Source organism: Jaculus jaculus, chromosome 5, assembly GCF_020740685.1.
Source record: "Jaculus jaculus isolate mJacJac1 chromosome 5, mJacJac1.mat.Y.cur, whole genome shotgun sequence".
NCBI classification, from domain to species: domain Eukaryota; kingdom Metazoa; phylum Chordata; class Mammalia; order Rodentia; family Dipodidae; genus Jaculus; species Jaculus jaculus.
The window spans coordinates 69,423,726-69,445,348 of record NC_059106.1 but is presented as its reverse complement, the minus strand read 5'-3'; the positions used below and the strand labels follow the sequence as shown (position 1 = coordinate 69,445,348).

At 38.5% G+C, this 21,623-nt stretch overlaps 1 protein-coding gene across 4 annotated transcripts in view; it reads left to right on the top strand.

Annotated features, from left to right (window-relative positions):
- The window catches only part of Zmym4 (zinc finger MYM-type containing 4), a 152,877-nt gene that overhangs the window by 70,975 nt on the left and 60,279 nt on the right, over positions 1-21,623 (top strand). For 3 of the 4 annotated variants that reach the window (XM_045149029.1, XM_045149033.1, XM_045149030.1), the window contains 6 exons: positions 8,214-8,298; positions 8,542-8,797; positions 15,094-15,268; positions 15,380-15,592; positions 20,215-20,365; positions 20,803-20,918. In XM_045149029.1, the coding sequence (XP_045004964.1) occupies positions 8,214-8,298; positions 8,542-8,797; positions 15,094-15,268; positions 15,380-15,592; positions 20,215-20,365; positions 20,803-20,918 (996 nt within the window). The remainder of the gene's footprint in view (positions 1-8,213; positions 8,299-8,541; positions 8,798-15,093; positions 15,269-15,379; positions 15,593-20,214; positions 20,366-20,802; positions 20,919-21,623) is intronic. The other variant, XM_045149031.1, reaches the window with a different exon arrangement.

Here is a 21,623-nt window from a genome sequence, read left to right as displayed (position 1 = left end):
GGAGCACACCTTTAATCCCAGCACTTCAGAGACTGAGGTAGGAGGATTGCTGTGAGTTCGAGGCCAGCCTAAGACTCCATAGTGAATCCAGGTCAGTCAGGGCCACAGTGAGATCCTACCTTGATAAACAAAATTAAAAAAAAAAAAAAAAACCAGCCAGGCATGGTGTACACACCTTTAATCCAGTACTCAGGAGGCTGAGGTAGGAGGCTTGCTGTGAGTTTGAGTCCAGCCTGAGACTACATAGTGAGTTTCAGGTCAGCCTAGGCTAGAGCAAGACCCTGCCTCAAAAATAAAATAAATAATGAAACCAGCTGGGTGTGGTGGCACACACCTTTGTTTAATCTCAGCACTTGGGAGACAGAGATGGGAGGATCTCTGTGAGTTTGAGGCCACCCTGAGTCTACATGGTACATTCTAGGTCAGCCTGGGCTATAGTGAGACCCTACTTCAAAAACCAGGAAAAGGTTTTGAGGGATAGCTTAACGGTTAAGTTGTTTGCCTGAAAGCCAAAGGTCCCAGGCTTAATTCCCCAGGACCCACATAAGCCAGATACACAAGGGGCTGCATGAGTCTGGAGTTTGTTTGCACTGGCTGGAGGCCCTGGTGTCCCCATTCTCTCTTTCTATGCCAAATAAATAAATAAATAATAAAATATTTTTTTAAAAATGAAAAAATCTTTTAACATGCTGAATATCAAATTTTATAATGATTATTAATTGTTTGGATGCTTGGAAAGAGTCCTGTAGTAAGGTAAGTATCCCTGGCTATAAAATCCCAAAACATTCTTTATCCTGTTCTAATGGTCAAACAGTCCCAGTACATGGGTAGATAAAGCCAGGTTTTACCTGAGCAGTCTTCTCTGTTTTCACTCACACAGTTCCATGGTCCTGTAGAATCAAATCTTTGATGATTCTTCCAGAAATCCCTGACATGAGTTTAAGTTACAAACTGTAGTTACTGGTTCGTTACTTCCTGTTATTTTTTCTTCTACCCAGTCGCTCTGCTCTTCTCCTTCCTGACCATGTACTCTTCCTCCTTAATGGTCCTGTTATTTAAGTGCTTCTCCTACCTGACCGTTGGAAATTTATACTCACTGCTTTTCGCTACTACATAATGTTTTATTAATCTTACTCACTCCCTATAGACTAGAAGAGGGACTTCCACTGGAATATTTTCTTAATCTCAAAAACAGTATCATTATCCTCATAAAGTATTATTAGAATTTACAATTGTGGCTATCCTTTTCTTTTGACCATCAGCTACTACTAACTTTTCTTATGATTTAATTAACTCATAGTTTTAGCTGTAACCTTTTCAAAACAATAAGGTGCTGAAATGTGTGTGTTTCATACATATAGATGTGTGTATATTTAACTTCTACCCATTTCCTTGCCATTATTTTTTTTCAGTTACAAACTTCTAGGCTTACTAGCCATCATTTTCCTGCTTTTGGTGCTAGCATTACATTATTTGGTTTCCTAGTTTTATGTGCTCATTTTAATCCTATTTTATGTTAGTGTAGTATTTTTCTATAGTTAAAATAATATTTATGGATGCTTTTATTGTTTTGTCTTCCAGTAAAAGATATGCCCCCATGTTTCTACAAGAAGGAGCTGAATTTTGTTGATTAGCTCAATTACTTGAAGCTATGTGGCCAAGAAAGAGCCTATCTGTGCTTATTTATAATCTAGGGTTTTTTGTTTTTTTTTTTTATAGAGGTAGGGTCTCATTCTAGCCCAGGCTGACCTGGAATTTACTCTGTAGGCCCTAGCTGGCCTCCAACTCACAGCAATCTTCCTACCTCTGCCCGCAGAGTGCTGAAATTTAAAGGTGTGCACCACCACACCCACGTGGTGGTAGTGGTGGTGGTGGTGGTGGTGGTTTTTTTTTTTTTTTTTTGAGGTAGAGTCTCACTCTGGCTCAGGATGACCTGGCCTGGAATTTACTATGTGGCCTTGAACTCACAGTGACCCTCCTACCTCTGCCTCCTGAGTGCTAGGATTAAAAGAATGCACCACCATACCTGGCTTCCAGCTTCCTTTTTAAAGACTTTATTATTTATTTATTTATTTATTCATTCATTCATTCATTCATTCATTTAGTTTCTTGAGGGGGAGATCTTATGTAGCCCAGACTGACTTCAAAATCACTATGCAGCTGAACTCCTGATCCTCCCAGGATGACAGATGGACATCAACATATTCCCAGTTTATGTGGTGCTGGGATTTTCACTCAGGGCTTCATGCTAGATAAGCACCCTACAAACTGTGCTACATCCCTAGCCCATAATCTAGTTCTTTGTTTTTTCTTTTTCTTTTTTCTTGGTTTTTTTTTTTTTTTTTTTTTTTTTTTTTTTTTTTTTTTGGTTTTTGGAAGTAGGGTTTCACTCTAGCCCAGGATGACCTGGAATTCACTATGTAGTCTCAGGCTGGCCTCGAACTCATGGTGATCCTCCTACCTCTGCCTCCCGAGTGCTGGGACTAAAGGCATGTGCCACCATGCCCAGATTTTTTTAACTTAAAGAATGTGTCAAGAAGTTTGGTATTGTCATCACAGAATAAGAGAGAGGCCAGGCATGGAGGCATATGCCTTTAATCCCAGCACTCGGGAGACTTGAGGTAGGAGGATTACTGCGAGTTGGAGGCCAGCCTGAGACTAATTCCAGATCATCCTGGGCTAGAGCAAGACCCTACCTTGGAAAACCAAAACTCAGTAAACAAACTAGAAGTGAATTAGAGACATTCAGTTTGAACTAATGGACACTGATCATGTCTGGAGTTTTCTGAGATTAAAAAAAGACTAGGAGCTATAGAGATGGTTTAGCGATTAAGGCCCTTACCTGCCAAGCCTAAGGACTCAAGTTCAGTTCCCTTGTGCCCACAGAAGCCAGATGAACATGGTGGCGCATGCGTCTGGAGTTTGTTTGCATTTGCTGGAGGCCCTAGTGCACCCATTTTCTCTATCTGCTTCTCTCTCCACTCACTCTCTCTCAAATAAAAATTTAAAAAAATTTAGCCAGGTGTGGTGGCACACATGCCTTTAATCCCAGCATTTGGGGGGCAGAGGTAGGAGGATCCCCATGAGTTCAAGACCAGCCTGGAACTATAGACTGAGTCCTAGGTCAGTGGGCTAGAATAGACCCTACCTTGAAAAAAACAACAATTTCTTTTTTCAATGGCAATTTGCTTTTATTACTACATACATAGGGAATCTCAGGATAACTCAACATTACAAAACAACTTATATATGTATTTCTTTTTTTAAAGATATTTTTATTATTTGTTACACACACATACACACGGGGGGGGGGGGGAAGAAATGGGCACTACAAGGCCTCTAGCCCCTGCAGAGGAGCTCTAGATACAGTAGAGGAACTCCAGATACAATCGCCACCTTGTGCATCTGGCTTACATGGATCCTGGGGAATCAAACCTGGGTTCTTTGGTTTTGTGGGCAAGTGCCTTACCTGCTAAGCCAACTAACTCTTCAGCCCTTATTTGTGTATTTCACCACCAATGCAACTATAAGTACCTTTACTAGATGCAAAATTTTATCTTATAAATTACTATACATTTCTTAGAATATATCCTCTCTGGAGCATAAGGGAATGTCTTTATGTTTTGTTTTTTCTTTGTTTTGTTCTTTGGCCCAGGCTCACCTGGAATTCACTATGTAGTCTCAGGGTGACCTCGAACTCACAGTGGTCCACCTACCTCTGGAAATGCCTTTTTTTGTTTGTTTTTAGAGGTAGGGTTTTACTTTGGAATGTCTGTTTTTTGATCAGTTAACAATCACTGATTTTGAAAGCAAAATAATAGAACCTTCTGTAATTACTGAAAGAATGCAAATTACTGATGTCAGCATTATTATTTAATTCTTGGATTTTTGCCTCAATGTATGTTAATATACTACAAAGGAATTACAAGCAAAGACAATGAAAAAGAGGAGATAAAATAATCATTTAGGGCTGGAGAGATGGTTTAGCGGTTAAGGTGTTGCCTGCAAAGCCTAAGAGTCCTAGTTTGATTGCCTAGTGCCCACATAAGCCAGATGCCAAGGGGGCACATGTGTCTGAAGTTTGTTTGCACCCATTCTCTCTTTATCTGTCTCTTTCCCTCTCAAATAATAAATAAAAATAAAATATAAAAATAAATAAAAATAATCATAGCTAAGGATATTCATTAAAAACTAATAGAAGGCTGGAGAGATGGCTTAGTGGTTAAGGTACTTGCCTACAAAGCCATAGGACCCAGATTCAATTTCCCCGGTACCCACATAAAGCCACATGCACAAGGTGGCACATGTATCTGGAGTTCATTTCAATGGCTAAAAGCCCTGGCATGTCTATTTTCTTTTCTCTGCCCCTCCCTCTCCCTCTCCCTCCCTCTCTCAAATAAAAAATATAAAATTATATATTAAAAAAAGAACTAGCCAGGCATGGTGGTGTGCGCCTTTAGTCCCAGCACTTGGGAGGCAGAAGTAGGAGGATCACTGTGAGTTCAAGGCCACTCTGAGACTACATAGTAAATTCCAGGGCAGCCTGAACTAGAATGAGACCCTACCTCAAAAACCAAAAAAAAAACCAAAACAAAACAAAACTAATATAGTGGAGCAAATGGTTGAATTAATAATTATGTAAACATAAATATCTAATATATTAATATATAAAAGATAGTAATGCTTCTATAAATTAGCTTTCTACTTTGAGAAAATAATGCAAAAGATGTACTATTTCTAGCAAACAACTTATGTAAGAAAACTTGGAGAGACCATATTTTTATTTATTTACTCATTTTGTGTTTTTATTCTTTTTTAATTTTTTTATATCTTTATCATTTTTTATTAACAACTTCCATGATTATAAACAATATCCCATGGTAATGTCTTCCCTTCCCCCCACTTTCCCCTTTGAAACTCCATTCTCTATCATATCCCCTCCCCCTCTCAGTCAGTCTCTTTATTTTGATGTCATCATCTTTTCCTCCTATTATGATGGTCTTGTGTAGGTACTGTCAGGCACTGAGGGATCATGGAGATCCAGGTCATTTTTGTGTCTGGGGGAAGCACGTTGTAAGGAGTCCTACCCTTCCTTTGCCTCTTACATTCTTTCCGCCACCTCTTCTACAATAGACCCTGATCCTTGGAAAGTGTGATAGAGATATCGCAGTGCTGAGCATTCCTGTCAACTCTTTACTGCACCATGATGCCTTCTGAGTCATTCCAAGGTCACTGCCATCTGAAAAGAGAAGGTTCTCTACCCAAAGTGAGAGTAGCATTAATATAAGGGTATGAACATTAAGAGAAGTGCGTACTGGGCAGTTTGATAAGCATAGTATATACATTTAGCTAGACAGCAGCAGACGTTACACCCCTAGGGCTCATGACTACCCTGTTGTAGGTTTTCAGTATCAAGGCTGTATTCCCTCCCATGGAATGGGCCTCCAGTCCAATTAGAGGGAAGTTGGTTTCCACCATGACAGATGTGCTATTATTGCACCCATTGGCTCATTTAGCCTGTCTGGCCAAATACAAGGCTTGCAGTGTCTACTGTGGAGTATCTTCACTGGGAATTTCTCTCTCTCCCATTGAACTGCATGCAGGATGGGTTTTTGCAGCTTTCTGTCAGCTGGACAGACCATATTTTTAAATGTAAGAAATTCTGTGACATCAGGTATTTCTAAATTAAGATACAGTATAATAAAAATATCAGTGATTAGGTTCTGTATTTTTGAAGAATAGGTGTGCATATACCCATGTATTACATAGATATTTTGGGAAAAGTATTTGGAGAGATCAAAGATGGGCATGGTAGTGCATGTCTTTAGTTCTAGTACTCAGGAGGCAGAGGTAGAAGGATCACTGAGTTTGAGGCCAGCCTGGAACTACATAGTGAATTCCCGGTCACCCTTGGCTAGTGAGACCCTACCTTGAAAAACCAAAAAAAAAAAAAAAAAAAAGTACTTGGATAGATCTGGAATGACAAACCATATTAGATGGTTAGATATCCTATAGTTAGTTTCAGTTAGTGTGATAGAAAGATTAAGCAGGCTGATAATGACATACGATAGTCCAAGGTAGCCATTAGTTTCAAATGATTTGATGTAGTAGTGAATGCAAGAGGACAGAACTTACTATTTAGTGAAAGAAAAAGAAACATGCCCCATTCCAAATGGTTCAAAGCCCAAGTTATCAGTGACTGGCCAAAGCCAGTCCATCTTGTGCTTTTTTAAATGCTGTCATTCCGACCACTGTCACGTTGTTTTATTTACATATTGTCTGTGGGTGCTTTTGCTCTACCAGGGTAGAGTTGGGTAGTTGTAGCAGAGACCAGAGTTGAGTAATTGGAACAGACCATATGGCCTGCAAAGTCAAAAATATTTACTATCTGGCCCTTTGCAGATAAAGTTTGCTGACCCCTGGATTAAAGGACTATAATAAACAATGAAACCACTTTCTTATTATTTTATTATGGAAGTAAAACTTTGTAAGAGATAGAAGAAATCACAAAGGTAAACATTGTCAGATTTTTTGCATAATCTGCAAATTAAAACAAACTGGAAAGACTTAATTGGCTTTTTTTATAAGTTACTGGAATAAAAACAGTTTTGTTGGGGAAAAGCATCTGTAATATCTCAAAAATCTTTATTATGTATCTTTACCTACTAACCTACTCAAATAATTAAAATGAGTGTTCACAAAGATAGCCATTCTGGCCTTGCTGATTGAACTAAATATGTGAAAACATGAAAGAAGCCACATTATTATGCCAGTGTCCTGCAGGGTCAGTTTGGAGTTCTCAGACAAAAGGAAAAAATAAGTAGTACTTATCCTTACCTTATTTAAAGTTTGAGTATTACGTTCGTTATGGCTTTTTACATAACTTGGCATTTTAAAAATACTGTTACTAGCTGGGTGTGGTGATGTATTTCTTGCATAAGGAAGCCAGAGGCAGGTGGATGGCTGCAAATTTGAGGTCGGTCTGTTCTGCATAGCAAGTTCCTGGCCCGCCAGGGTTAGATGGGGAGACCCTGTCTAGAAACGCATAAACAATAAAAATAACTTTATTATATTAAATCACAATTATTGAAAGTTCAGTATTCTTTGCCTGAATCAAGTGCACATACCTCAGTCACCTTGTGTCGTCTGCTATGTCCATATGTATCAGTAACATAGTGGTGTTTCTCAAGCTTGCATAGTGTCCTCCACCACAAAAGTTTTATCTGAGATACTTCAGCATTTCAAAAATAAGGAGTCTTTGCAGTATTTGTTAGTGTTACTGTGCTAAACATCTTTTAAAAAACCTGCCACTTCAAAGTATCGAGGTTGAACAGTAGTGTTGCAGCAGCGCTGGGCTGCACTGGCGCTCGCAGTGCTTGGTCACGACTGGACACACGCACGCACTTAGCATCCATTGAGATCTCGCAACTTAAAAATGCTGCTTCAGCCAGTCCTGGTGGCACACGCCTTTAATCCCAGTGCTCAGGAAGCAGAGATAGAAGGATTGACATGAGTTCAAGGCCACCCTGAGACTACATAGTGACATCCAGGTCAGCCTGGGCTAGAACTAGAACCTACCTAAAAAAAAAAAAGTTTTAGAATTCTCATTACTTAGACCTCTGGTTTTTGGACTGTCAAATCTTAGAAACACTTGTATTTAGCTAAAAGAAGTTATTTTGAGTAATATACAAAATGTATAAAGGCTCAAATAATGCTAGAGAGTACAATGTGAGTTTGTAAGAAAAACTTAGAATAACTACAGCTATATAAAAAAAAAAGCTAAACCTTTCTTTGAGGAAAGGAGGGGAAAAGACTGGAAAGAAATATACCAACAGAATATTCTGGTTCTTTGGGGCTGATAAATATGATTAGTTTTTTGTTATTTCTTCCTATCTTAATTTTATATTGTGATTATGTATTACTTTTATAATATACAGTAAATTCAAATACTGTAATATCAGAGTTTTCAAGATAATTTTGAAAGATTGGGCTGTTTAGGTAGGTAATACTCCCCCCATACTCTGCTAGCATATATAAGTATATTATACCCTTATTGTTAATTATAGTTTGCTTACTGTTTTATATTTTATTACTTATTAATGTTAATCCTGTGAAGATTTTTCATCTCCGTATAGCACTAGTAAGATGGCTTGATTTCTTTAGGTATTTATTGTTTCTCTGTATTTATTATTATTATTTTTTCCTTTTTGAAGGAGTATAGTCATGGCCAGCAGCACAAAACTCAAGAGGGGGAACTGAAAATCAGTGCTGTGTTTTCAGTCAGTGGCAGTCCTCTTGGTAAGAATCAGAACTGAATAAATGAAATGTATTTCTTCTGACCAACATAATTGAGAAGCAGTTTCTACTTGTATTATTAAACTAGGCAGTTCTCTTTGTTGATTTAGAATGCCTTTGCATTGTATGTTGCATAATTATGATTTGGTTTCAAGACTTGCTCTAAAAGAAAAAGAACCAATACAAAAATGCATGCTAAAATGTTAAAATTTCTTAGATTTTCTTCTTTCTGTTTTATTTTTAAAGCTCCACAGTTGACTACTGGCTTTCAGCCATCACTGGCATCATCTGGCATGAATAAAATGCTTCCTTCAGTTCCAGCCACAGCTATTCGAGTTTCCTGTTCTGGTTGTAAAAAAATCCTCCAAAAGGGGCAAACTGCTTACCAGAGGAAAGGGTCTACTCAGCTTTTCTGCTCTACACTGTGCCTGACTGGATACACAGTCCCACCTGCCCGCCCACCACCTCCTCTCACCAAGAAAACTTGTTCAAGTTGCTCAAAGTATAGCAGAATTCTAAATTATCATTTTTATTTCTTTCCTTTGTCTTAGTGTACACTGTGCTGCAGCTGTATATTATGTTTGAATTTCTACATTTCCGTGGGTTTTTTTTCTCTAAATACTTCATTCTTTTAGTGTCACCATGTTGCTGCTGTTCTCAGTCTTTTGCAGTGGTAGGTTAAACGTGACTTTTATAAATTCAGAAATGGTTCTGAAATCAACCTTCCATCTTTGTTAGAAAAGATCCCTTATGTAACTGAAGATGCACATTTGGGAGTATTGTATTACTATGGCATCCTCTTGTAACTATAGAGAAGAGATCTTAAGTCCAACAAGTATTTAAGGTTATGTTTCTGTCTGTTAAATCACTGAAATTTATTCGATGTTTTCCTTTAAATGAAACATCTTTTCAGTATTTCTGAACTACTTCACCAGGTCCGTTGAAATATCAGATAACAAAAAAGGGGTATGAATATTAAGGTCACTCTAATATATTTTATAAGGTGGTTGTTACAAACTGTTTGAATGAGTTCATTTGAAAAAAGAAGAAGAATGTTTTTTGAGGGATTTGTTTTGTAATATTTTGGCTTTTCTATATGAGCCATGACTTACTGTGTTATCTTTCAGTGTTTATGTCTTTTCTCTGTCAGGGAAGGGAGAAAGATGATCTCTTCTGACAGAGTTATAGCTGGGATATAACAGAAGTTGGAGTATGTGTAGATGTTTTTTCCCATCCTGTTGTTAGCTTCGTTTCATGGAAACAACCCCAAGAGTACATTGGGGTGGTAAGATAGCAGTTGAAATATACACTGTACTCCATCTAAGTGTAGAATGGATTTCAGATTCCTAAAGAAATTAGATTTTTCTTATAATATGGCTGTTATTTAACAAAAACAAATGTTGCAACTTTTTGTTCTTGGATTATTTTTTAAGGTTAGACAGATTCAGCATCCTTAATCTGAAATCTATATCAAAGTACTGCAAAATCTAAAGCTTTTAAAACAGTATTTTATTTATTAGTTTATTTCCAAGGAGAGAGGGAAAATGGATGTGCCAGGGCTTCCTGCTATAGCAAATTAACTCCAGACACATGCACCACATTGTATGTCTGGCTTACGTGGGTACTGGAGAATCAAACCTAGGTTGTTAGGCTTTGTAGCCAAGTGCCTTAACCACTGATCCATCTCCCTAGCCCATGAAGCTTTTTTTGTTTGCTTGGTTTTGTTTTTCCAGGTAGGGTCTCACTCTAGCCCAGGCTGACCTGGATGGAATTCACTGTGGAGTCTCAGGGTGGCCTTGAACTCACGGCAATCCTCCTACCTCTGCTTCCTGAGTGCTGGGATTAAAGGCATGCACCACCACGCCTGGATTATGTATTTATTTAATTAGTTGAGAGAGAGGGAGCGAGGGGGGGGGGAGAAAAGAAGGAGGAGGAGGAGGAGAAAATGGTTGTGCTAGGGCCTGTAGCCACTGCAAATGAACTTGACACATGAGCAGAGAGAGATAGAAGACAGACTGTGACACGTTGTGTATCTGGCTTGCATGGGATCTGGGCAATCAAACCTGGGTCCTTAGACTTCACAGGCAAGCACCTTAACAGCTAAGCCATCTCTTCAGCCCAAATCTAAAGCTGTTTCACTGGTAGCATGATATCAAGATTTGTTGTTGGTTTTTTTTTTTTTTTTTTTGTTTTGTTTTGTTTTGTTTTTGATTTTGGAGTACTCTAGATTTTTGGATTAAGGATGATTACCCGGTAATACACATGCATATATTTCAAAACCTGAAAGAAAAAAAAAAAAACCTGAAGCTTTTCTGGTTTTAAACATTTCAGCAAAGAGATACTCAATGTAGAACACATTCTTTTGTACAACTTCAGTTTACTGGAGGTCTGTTTACATGTGGCTGAAACTCTTCCAAAACCATGTACATTGAATATAAGATAGATTTCAAATTTTCATCAATATTTAGTTTAAAAGCAAAATTTGATTTATAAGTTTGATGTTTGGTGACATAATTTGAGGAATAAATTCAAGCAGTCTGTTACAAAACATGGCAACTCTAGCTAGTAGCTGTGAAAAATTCTGGGAGTTCATGTAAAATGTTAAAAGAAAATTAGGCTACCAGAGATAATGTACTTTTTTTTTTTTTTTGGTACAGGAAACAAGGTGGTTGATGCAATAACTTGTTTTAATGATTCTTTAATTATTTTAAGGATCAGCAATTACTAAAATGTCAGTGATATTTCTCTTTTCATGATATCCAAGTACTTTAAATATATATCACTTATTTTTTTAAATAATCACAGGTACCTCATATAAGTTTTAAAATATATGGCCCCATTTTTAAATTCTTATTCATATGTGTTATTGTCATTTATCATATGGTTCCTGGTGTCTACCATTGCTGTATCTGAAGACACATCATTTTAACCTACATATTGTCTTGAGATTCCCTATGTGCCACCACACTCAACCACCTGCTGTTTTCAAATGCTTTATTTTTATTTATTTATTTGACAGAGGGAGAAAAAGAGAGATTGAATGGTCGTGGCTGGGCCTCCAGCCACTGCAAACAAACTCCAGACGCATGTGCCCCCTTGTGCATCTGGTTAATGTGGGTCCTGGGGAATCAAACCTGAGTCCTTTGGCTTTGCAGGCAAATGCCTTAACCACTAAGCCATCCCTCCAGCTCCCACCTTATTTAAAAAAAATATTTTTAAAACTTACTTATTTACTTGTAAGCAGAGAGAGATAGAAGACAAACAGTGAGAATGGGTGCATCAGAGCTTTCAGCTGCTGCAAATGAACTCTAGATGCATGCCTTACCCTATTCATCTGATTTATGTGTGTACTGGGGAATCGAGCCTGGGTTATTAGGCTTTGCTGGCAAGTGCCTTAACTGTTAAGCCATCATTCCAACCCCACTTTGTGTCTGTGTGTGTGTGTGTGTGTGTGTGTTTGTGTGTGTGTACATGCCCCCTCCCCCTGCAAGCAGAGTCTCACTCAAACCCAGACTTTTAAAAATAGTTTATTTGTGAGAGAGAGGAGGGGGGGAAGGAGGGGAGGGAGAGGGAAGCAGATAGAGAATGGACACGCCAGGGCCTCTAGCCCTCAAATGAACTACAGATGCAGGTGCCAGCTTGTGCATCAGGCTTATGTGGGCCTTGGGTAATTGAACCTGGGTTCTTTGGTTTTGCAAGCAAGCGCCTTAACTTCTAAGCCGTCTCTCCAGCCCATAATGCACTTATTTGGAAAACAAACAAAAGATTTAAAAAAATAAATACTGTTTTATATTTGTTACATTTTTTTTGTTGTTTATTTGAAAGGGACAGAGAAAGAGGGAGAGAGAGAGAAAGAGAGAGAAATGGGCACACCAGAACCTCCAGCCACTGCAAATGAACTCCAGATGCATGTGCCATCTTGTGCATCTGGTTTACGTGGGTCCTGGAGAATGGAGCCTCAAACTGGAGTCCTTAGGCTTCATAGGCAAGCACTAAACCGCTAAGCCATCTCTCCAGCCCTTATATTGTTTTATATGCCACATTTGGTTTTCTTTTGGAAATCACTTTAGGCTACATATAGTCTGATCTAAAATAATGGAATTTTTTTTTTAATTTTTACTTTTTGTATTGGGGGTTGAATTGGGGTCGTTGCACATGCTGTCCCTGTGCTTCCCTGCTGAACTCTACCCCCAGACCTTTTTTGTATTTGGATACTACGTTGTCTGACTTTCAAGATTACTACTGCTGCTGGGCATGATGGCACACTTGTTTAAACCCAGTACTTAGGAGGCTGAGGTAGGAGGATCACCATGAGTTATGGAATAGTCTGGGTTACAGTAAACTCCGAATTGAAAAAATTAAAGGAAACAACCCCACACAATTATTGCTACTCTGTATTTTAGGAATGCTTCTATAACAGTATTTTGACCCACTTGTCCCCATAACTGTGAGCTCCCGTACACATGCATGGATTATGTTGTTGTCGTCGTCGTCCTTTCTTTTGTTTGTGTGGTATTTTGAGGTAGGGTTTTGCTCTAGCCCAGGCTGACCTAGAATTCAGTATGTAGTCTCAGGGTGGCCTTGAACTCACAATGATCCTCCTCCCTCTGCCTCTCCAGTGCTGGGATTAAAGGCGTGCACTACCACACCCAGCTTCAGGATTCGGTCTTAACTCAGGATTCAGCTCATGTCTTAATTATTGTATCAGCCAATCAGTAAATTCTTCTGTGAAATACATAGAAACCTAATAGGCAAAAAAGCTTAAAAATGCACAACAATTTAGAGCTACTAAGTATGGGAGACAGATTGGGAGTTACATGTTTCAGGTTAGTATGCTATCAGGTATTAGTTTTATATTATAATTATTTATTGAACTATTTTGAACTATATGATCTTAAGAGACACTTCATAGAATTTCATCTGTTTGGGCTGGAGAGACGGCTTTAGCGGTTAAGGCACCTGCCTACAAGGCATAAAACCCAATTTGATTCCCCAGAACCCAAGTAAGCCAGATACACATGGTGGCACATGCGTCTGGGGTTCATTTGAAGTGGCATGCTGTTCATCTTTCTCTCCTTCTCTCTCTCTCTTTTTCTTCTTTCTCCTAAATAAATAAATAAATAAAGCTTTGTTCACCTATTTGAAAAATTTGGTTTTAAAATGGCTTACACTTAAATTGGTAATTTACTATAGAAAGACTAGTTTGGTGTAGCCGGGCGTGGTGACACACACCTTTAATCCCATCACTCAAGAGGCAGAAGTAGGAGAAAAGCTGTGAGTTCGAGGCCACCCTAAGACTACATGGTGAATTACAGGTCAGCTTGGGCTAGAGCAAGACCCTACTTTGAAAAACAAAAAACAACAACATAAAAGGACTAGTTTGGTGACAGTTATGGCTTGAGTGTTGGGAAAACTTAAGTATTAAATCTTCATTGCCTTTGCTAGTAATGCATAATTACCTAGTAGATTTTTGAAATGTGGATATGTTAATTTTTTTGTAACCATGCTTAAGTATACATATTCTGTAATTTAATATGTATATTTACTTTTTAAAGTCTTGAGCTGGACATGGTGACTCATACCTGTAATTCTAGTTAAGAGACAAGGCAGAGCCAGGTGTGGTGGTACACACCTTAAATCCCAGCACTCGGGAGGCAGAGGTATGAGGCCACCCTGAGACTACATGAATTCCATCCAGGTCACCCTGAGCTAGAGTAAGACCCTACCTCCAAAAACAAAAACAAAACAACAAAGAGAGAGAGAGAGTGCGTGTGAAGGATTACTGTGAGCTTGAGATCAGCCTAGTGAGACCTTGCCTTGTTCCTCAAAATAATGGTTTGTGTTGGGCATTGTGGTGTATACATGTAATCTCATAGTTAGGAAGTGGAGGCACAAGGATCATGAGTTTGAGTCTGTCTGGGATGTGCCTGGGCCACATGAGATGCTGCTCAAAAACCCAAAGAAGGGCTGGAGAGATGGCTTAGTGGTTAAGCGCTTGCATGTGAAGCCTAAGGACCCCAGTTCCAGGCTTGATTCCCCAGGACCCACGTTAGCCAGATACACAAGGGGGCTTACGTGTCTGGAATTTGTTTGCAGTGGCTGGAAGCCCTGGCGCGCCCATTCTCTATCTATCTCTTTCTCTTGCTCTCTTTCTGTCACTCTCAAATAAATAAATAAAAATGAACAAAAAATATTAAAAAAAAAAAACAAACAAAGAAAAAACATGGGTGGGGAAAAAAATCCCCAGCAATTTAGGCTAGTCTGGAATTCACTGTACCTCCTAGCCTGTCTTTAACTTGCTATTCTCCTGCCTCTGTCTCTTGAGTGCTAGAATTACAGGTATTACCATGCTTGATCCTAGTTACTGTGTTTCTTTTTAATTTTTTTTTATTTTTTGTATATGTGGTTTTTGAGGTAAGATTTCACTCTAGTCCAGGCTGACTTGGAATTCACTATATAGTCTCAGGGTGGCCTCGAACTCTTGGCGATCTTCCTACTTCTGCCTCCCAAGTGCTGGGATTAAAGGTGTGCGCCACCATGCCCAGCTCTTTATTTAATTTTTGAAGTACACTAATTCTCCTGCTGCTTCTGGGAAGTAGGTGGTATATTCTATATTTTACAAAAAACAAAAAAGGATTAAAACAATTTGTAAGTTTATTCAAGAAAACCAAGGTTGCAAAATTTAAATTTAAATGCCCTTCACTATAATTCCTTATTTTTAATTGGTTACTTTTAAGTCCCCAGAAGAAAAACAGTGGAATATACTGTGGTTTATTTTATCTTTGTTATCATTTTTAGAGATATTTTAAACCCAAAAGATGTGATCAGTGCCCAGTTTGAAAATACCACCACCAGTAAGGATTTTTGCAGTCAGTCATGTTTATCAACATATGAACTGAAAAAAAAACCTATTGTTACTATAAATACAAACAGTATTTCAACCAAGTGCAGCATGTGTCAGAAGAATGCTGTGGTAAGTTATGTGTTTACTTTGCTGGCACGGGTGATGGGAAGTGCACTGCTTAAGGCTTCAAGAACGGTGTTGATACTTGGTTATTTTCTTATGCTGCTTTTTCATGATCAGATTCGACATGAAGTCAACTATCAGAATGTGGTCCATAAACTGTGCAGTGATGCCTGCTTCTCGAAGTTTCGCTCTGCTAACAACCTCACTATGAACTGTTGTGAGAACTGTGGGGGTTACTGTTACAGTGGCTCTGGGCAGTGCCACATGCTTCAGATTGAAGGACAGTCCAAGAAGTTTTGTAGTTCAATGTGTGTCACCTCATACAAGCAGGTATTGGACCATAGTCAATCCTGATGTGTTGGTTCCTTTCTAGGAAATCACAGCTTTGGGGAGGGAATTATTTTTTAAATAGTTGTGAAAGATATTAATATCAGTATTTGCTTATGTTTTACATATAAGTATTTGTCAAATGAATATGTATTCAGTGTTCTATATTAGTATTCAATAAGCCAGTTTCTATAAATGCATTTGAAATATGTTTTTAGATTATAGCTTTCTTTTGTTTTGTTGAGATTGGGTCTATATAGCTAAGATTTCCTGAACCTTGTGGTATATAGCCCAGGATTGCCTCAAACTTGTGATCCTCCTGTATCAGCCTCCCAAATGCTTCCATGCCTAGCTAGAGTATAGCCTTTTATTTCAGATGTGATAAATATTTTTGAACAAAAAATTTTAAATGCCAAAAGCATAAAAATACATTTTTATTGGAGACAGTCTTACCCTTTTGGTATGTAGCCTTCTAATCTTTGACATGTATTTTGATTTGCATGTGTATATGTTCTTTGACCTTTGAACCACACAAATTAAAATTGCAAACCAGAAAGAAAAAAATTTTTTTTTAAAGTAAAAACCTGAATTGTTAGAGTGAAGGTTTTTTCTTCATGAAATAGGAAAAATAGATAAGGATATACATTATTTTGTGCATTGATGAGGTTTGCAGGGATAAGCTGGTTAAACTATATCACAGAAATCTTTTATGTTGTCTTGTGGGTATTAAATTTTGAACAAATAATTTTTAAATTGGTAGATATAAAGAAATAGTAAATACTTTCTACATTAATTTTTTTTAAATGCTTTAATTTTTTAAAGATTTATTATTTGGTTTTTAGTGGTAGGGTCCAGGCTAACCTGGAATTCACTATGTAGTCTCAGGGTGGCCTTGAACTCATGGCTATCCTCCTGCCATTGCCTCCCAGGTGCTGGGATTAAAGGCATGTGCCAAATCACTCTGCTAAAATTTTATTATTATTATTATTCACTTTTATTTGAGACAGAGAGGGAGAGAGAAAAAGAAAAAGAGTGGGAATGGACATGTCAGGGTCTCTAGCAAACGCAAATGAACTCCAGAGACATGTGCCATCTTGTGTATCTGACTTACGTAAGATCTGAAGAATTGAACCTGGGTCCTTAAGCTTCATAGGCAAGTGACTTAACCACTAAGCCATCTCTCAGCTCTACAACACAATTTTACAAAAGGTTTTTTTTTGGTGCATTTGCTTTTTTTAATTTTTATTTTTATTTGAGAGTATGAGAGAGGGTAGGAGGGAGAGAATGAGTGTGCCAGGGTATCTCGCTACTGCAAATGAACTCTAGATGCTTGTGCCACTTTGGGCATCTGGCTTACGTGGGTCCTGGGGAATCAAACTGAGGTCCTTTGGCTTTGTAGGCAAACACCTTAACTGCTAAGCCATCTCTCCAGGGTCCCCCCTTTTTTTGATGCGGGGTGGGAGCGTGGGCATTCCAGGGCCTTCTGCTGCTGCAAATGCACTTCAGACACATTGTACCCCCTTGTTGTGCGTGTGCGACATTGCATGGTTGCATCACTGCGTCTGGCTTCATGGGGCCTGGAGGTTCCAACATGAATTCTTAGGCTTTTTAAGTAAGAACCTTAAATGCTAAGCCATCTCTCCTGTCCTGCATTTTTGTTTTAAGATTTTTTTTTTTTTTATTGGGAGGGGTGAAGAATGGGCACACCAGGTCCTCTAGCCACTGCAAACGAGTTCCAGATGCATGTGCTACCATGTGCATCTGGCTTATGTGGGACCTGGAGAATTGAGCGTTGAGTCCTTAGGCTTTCCAGGCATGCACCTTAACCGTAAGCCATTCCAACCCCTTTTTGTTTTTTGTTTTTTAACGGTGAATCATATAGCCCACCAATATTGATGAGGTGTCCGAAAATTTCCTTTAAATTATTACTAAAGTTTGTAGTAATTTTAGTATTTTAAAGATAAGCCAGTTGTGGTGGCACACGCCTTTAATCCCAGCACTTGGGAGGCACAGATAGGAGGATCACCACAAGTTTGAGGCCACCCTGAGACTACATAGTCAATTCCAGGTCAGTCTGAGCTAGAGTGAGACCCTACCTCGAAAAACAAAACAAAGAAACGGCTATTCTTTCATGATACTTTTTTCAGTCACTAAGGGTGAATTCATGTTTCAGAAGAGAAACCAAATAAAACATCTTAATTTTAAATTCATATTTTGCTTTTAATTTGGCCAATTAACTGGTTACCCTTTTCATACATTAAAATATGTTTTGGGGCTGGGCATGATAGTGCACGTCTTTAATCCCAGCACTCGGGAGTCAGAGGTAGGAGGATCACTGTGAGTTCATGGCCACCCTGAGACTACATAGTGAATTCCAGGTCAGCCTGGGCTAGAGTGAGACCCAACCTCAGGAAAAAAACAAACAAACTGTATTTTGGAGGTGGGGAGAGGGTTCACTGGGTGAAGTGCTTACCACTGAAGCCTGAGTACCTGAGTTTGATCCTCAGACCCCCATGTAGAAACTGGGAGCCATGGCAGGCTTCTGTAATCCCAGCTTTCTGATAGGAAGATAGGAGGTGGAGACAAGAGAATTTTCCAGATGCTTTCATTGGATAATTGAAAAGTTGCACTCAGTAGGCATAGGTAGGAGGATCACTATGAGTTCAAGGCCATCCTAAGACTATATAGTGAATTCTAGGTCAGCCTGAGCTAGAGTGAGACCCTACCTCCGAAAACAAAACAAAACAAAACCAAAAAAAAGAGAGAGAGAGAGAAACCCTGTCTCAAATGAGGTGGAACAGTGAGGGCAGACCTGAAAGTTGGCTGTCTTCTGACCTACACAAACATATGTGTGTATATACACACACACACACAAATTTAAAAACGTACTGTTAGCCAGACGTGGTGGCGCACATCTTTAATCCTAGCACTCAGGAGGCAGAGGTAGGAGGATCGCTGTGAGTTCAAGTCCACCCTGAGACTCCATAATGAATTACAGGTCAACCTGGGCTAGAGTGAGACCCTAACTTGAAAAACCAAAAATAAATAAATAAAAATAAAAAATAAATAAAAGCGTACTGTTGAGGAAAAATAATCTGGAGTGTTATTAGTAAAACAGACTTTGTGTTCATCTATATTTTTACCTTGGGGACAACAGTTAAACTCTGCATTCTAATTTACTTTCTTGCTAGCACCCAAGTGCATTTTTAGGATTATACAAAATGAGAGTGAGAGCACCTAGGATAGAGTCTGGCACACTGTAGATGGTTGTTTTCTGTCACTTTCCTTTCTTAACTAAAAATTCAACAACATTGTCTGTAGTTTCTGTTTTGGGGATCTACATGTCTCCTGATGTGCAAGTTAGTAAGTAGAAGATGTGATGGAGGTGTCTTGAAATGCCGTCACCACTGAAAATAGTCAACTGTATTTGATAGGACAAGACGTGTCAGCAAAAGCTTCACGAAGATGAAGCTCTTGGCTCAAGCCTCGTAAATGAAGTTTGTGTTTGTAGTTCTAACTGGGAGGAAAGGCAAAATCTGGTTGGAGATTCAGATGATGTCCCAGCTTCCAGGCATATGCTAATATGTGTCTATTTTAATTTCAAGTGTCACAAATATATCCTAGATGAGGGGGGAGATCTTAAAATCTCTTGCTAGGTCTAGCATTTAGCTTTATTTTCTATTGAGTCCCTAATTGATTCAGTTGATTGTTTATATTTCTACAGTGTAAACGTGCTTATATTTATATACTTATACAAGATTGGCTGCCTGGCTCATACCTTTAATCCCAGCACTTGAGAAGCAGAGGTAGGAGTTCCAGATCAGCCTGGGCTAAGAGAGAGAGAGAGAGAAACCCTAGCTTGGGGGGAAAAAAAAAAAACAAAAAACAAAAAACCCAGCTGTGGTAGTGCACATCTTTAATCCCAGCACTTTGGGAGGCAGAGGTAGGAGGATCGCTGCAAGTTCGAGGCCACCCTGAGACTATTCCAGGTCAGCAAGGGCTAGAGCAAGACCCTACCTCGAAAAAAAACAAGCAAAACATTTTACTGCTTATGGCATACTATTATTAGTGACTGAGTTTTTGATGCTAAATTTACTACTTTCTTAAGCTAAGAGTTTATTTGTATGTAGCACTTGTTACATGTTCTTTGAATTTTCAGGATGTGAGTAATATAAGATCATGAACTCTGTGTTAATGCTTATGACAACATTTTAAAGTATGTTTATAGTCAAGTAATCCTAAATTCCTAGGTTATAGCCAGTATTATTCACTAATGAAATATAGTAGGATGTGTATTATATATTATTAAATGTATTTATCTGTGAAACTCTTAAGTTTCATATTCATGCATATATAATACACAAATTCAAAATCTTGGAAAAGTATGTATATGAGGTTACTTTGTAAACTTCTTATTGAGGATTGTAATTGCAAAAAGTTTTAAACTACTAATTTAAAATGTTTCGTGCATAAGAAAGATAGCATTTCAATGCAGGGCCCTGGGTTTTATTCTCAACACTACACACAAACATAATAGTATTTCAGCATAGTTAAATATAAACATTTCAAAAGAATAATGCTGTATGAATTTGGTAAAAATGAATGTTGTTTTATTCTGTTACTAGAAATCAGCCAAAATTACACCATGTGCGCTTTGCAAATCATTGAGATCCTCAGCAGAAATGATTGAAAATACCAATAGCTTGGGGAAAACAGAACTTTTCTGTTCTGTTAATTGCTTATCTGCTTACAGAGTTAAAATGGTTACTTCTGCAGGTAATACTGCTTTCATAAACTATAAAGTAGAATAGCTGAAGAGTTAATGCTTTTGTAGGCACAGATTTTTGTCTATATTGAGTTGATGTTCAGGCAGCATTCAGATATTTCAGGCTTTAAAATAAAATATCACTTTACCTGGATTATTTATTTGCTTAACCTATTTATGCACCCTCTCTACCTTCATGAAAGAATTTCATATACCTTCTTTAATGTATTTTCTTTATCTATACGTCATGTATTTCAAGATCCATTTATTTTACAGTTTCAGGGTAGAATGTAACTAATTCAATTTTTAGATGATTTGTCTAGATGTGGTTTGATTGAGTGTAGCTTCAGTTACCATAACCTAGCTCTTGAAGTTTTGTATGTTTGATGCTAATTCCTCATAGATTTTATATGTATTACTCATTAGTTTTTTATTTTGATTTGCTAAGGTGTACAAGTTCAGTGTAACAGTTGTAAAATCTCAGCAATCCCTCAGTATCACCTAGCCATGTCAGACGGAAGTATACGCAACTTCTGCGGCTACACTTGTGTGGTAGCTTTCCAGGTATGCTTTCAGGCACCTTCCTCCGGAGTCAGTGAATGATCAGCTGTGGTAATGTAATCTCACTGCTGCTTCCTTCCTCCCCCCCCCCCTCTTTCTTTCTTTCTTTTTTGTTTTTTTTTGAGGTAGGGTCTTGTTGTAGTCCAGGCTGACCTGGAACTCATTATGTCATCTCTGGTTGCCTGACCTGGAACTCACAGTGACCTCCTACCTCTGCCTTCTGAGCGCTGGGACTAAAGACCTGGCTTAACTTACTGCTTATTACTGCCTTAATTGCTTTTAAAATTAGATTGATTCAGGATGATGATGATGATGATGATGATGATGATGATGTGTGTGTGTGTGTGTATGTGTGTGTCTTAGTGCAGATATATGTATATATGCCACAGTATATGTGTAGATGTCAGGGGACAATTTCAGGTATCGCGTGTCCTCACCTTCCACCTCGTTTGAAGGAGGTTCTCTTGTTCACTGCTGTATTCATTAGGCTAGCTGGCCCATGAGCTTCCTGGAGATTGTCCTGTCTCCTGCCTCCCTCTCGCTGTAGGTATGCTGGGTTTAAAGATGCTTGTGCTATAGTGTCCAGCCTTACATAGGTTCTGGGAATCTGATTCAGGTACTCATGCTTACATGACAAGTGCTTTATTCACTGAACCATTTTCCCAGACCCAGTATGGCTTTTTAGTTAATATTATTTAAAAAATTATA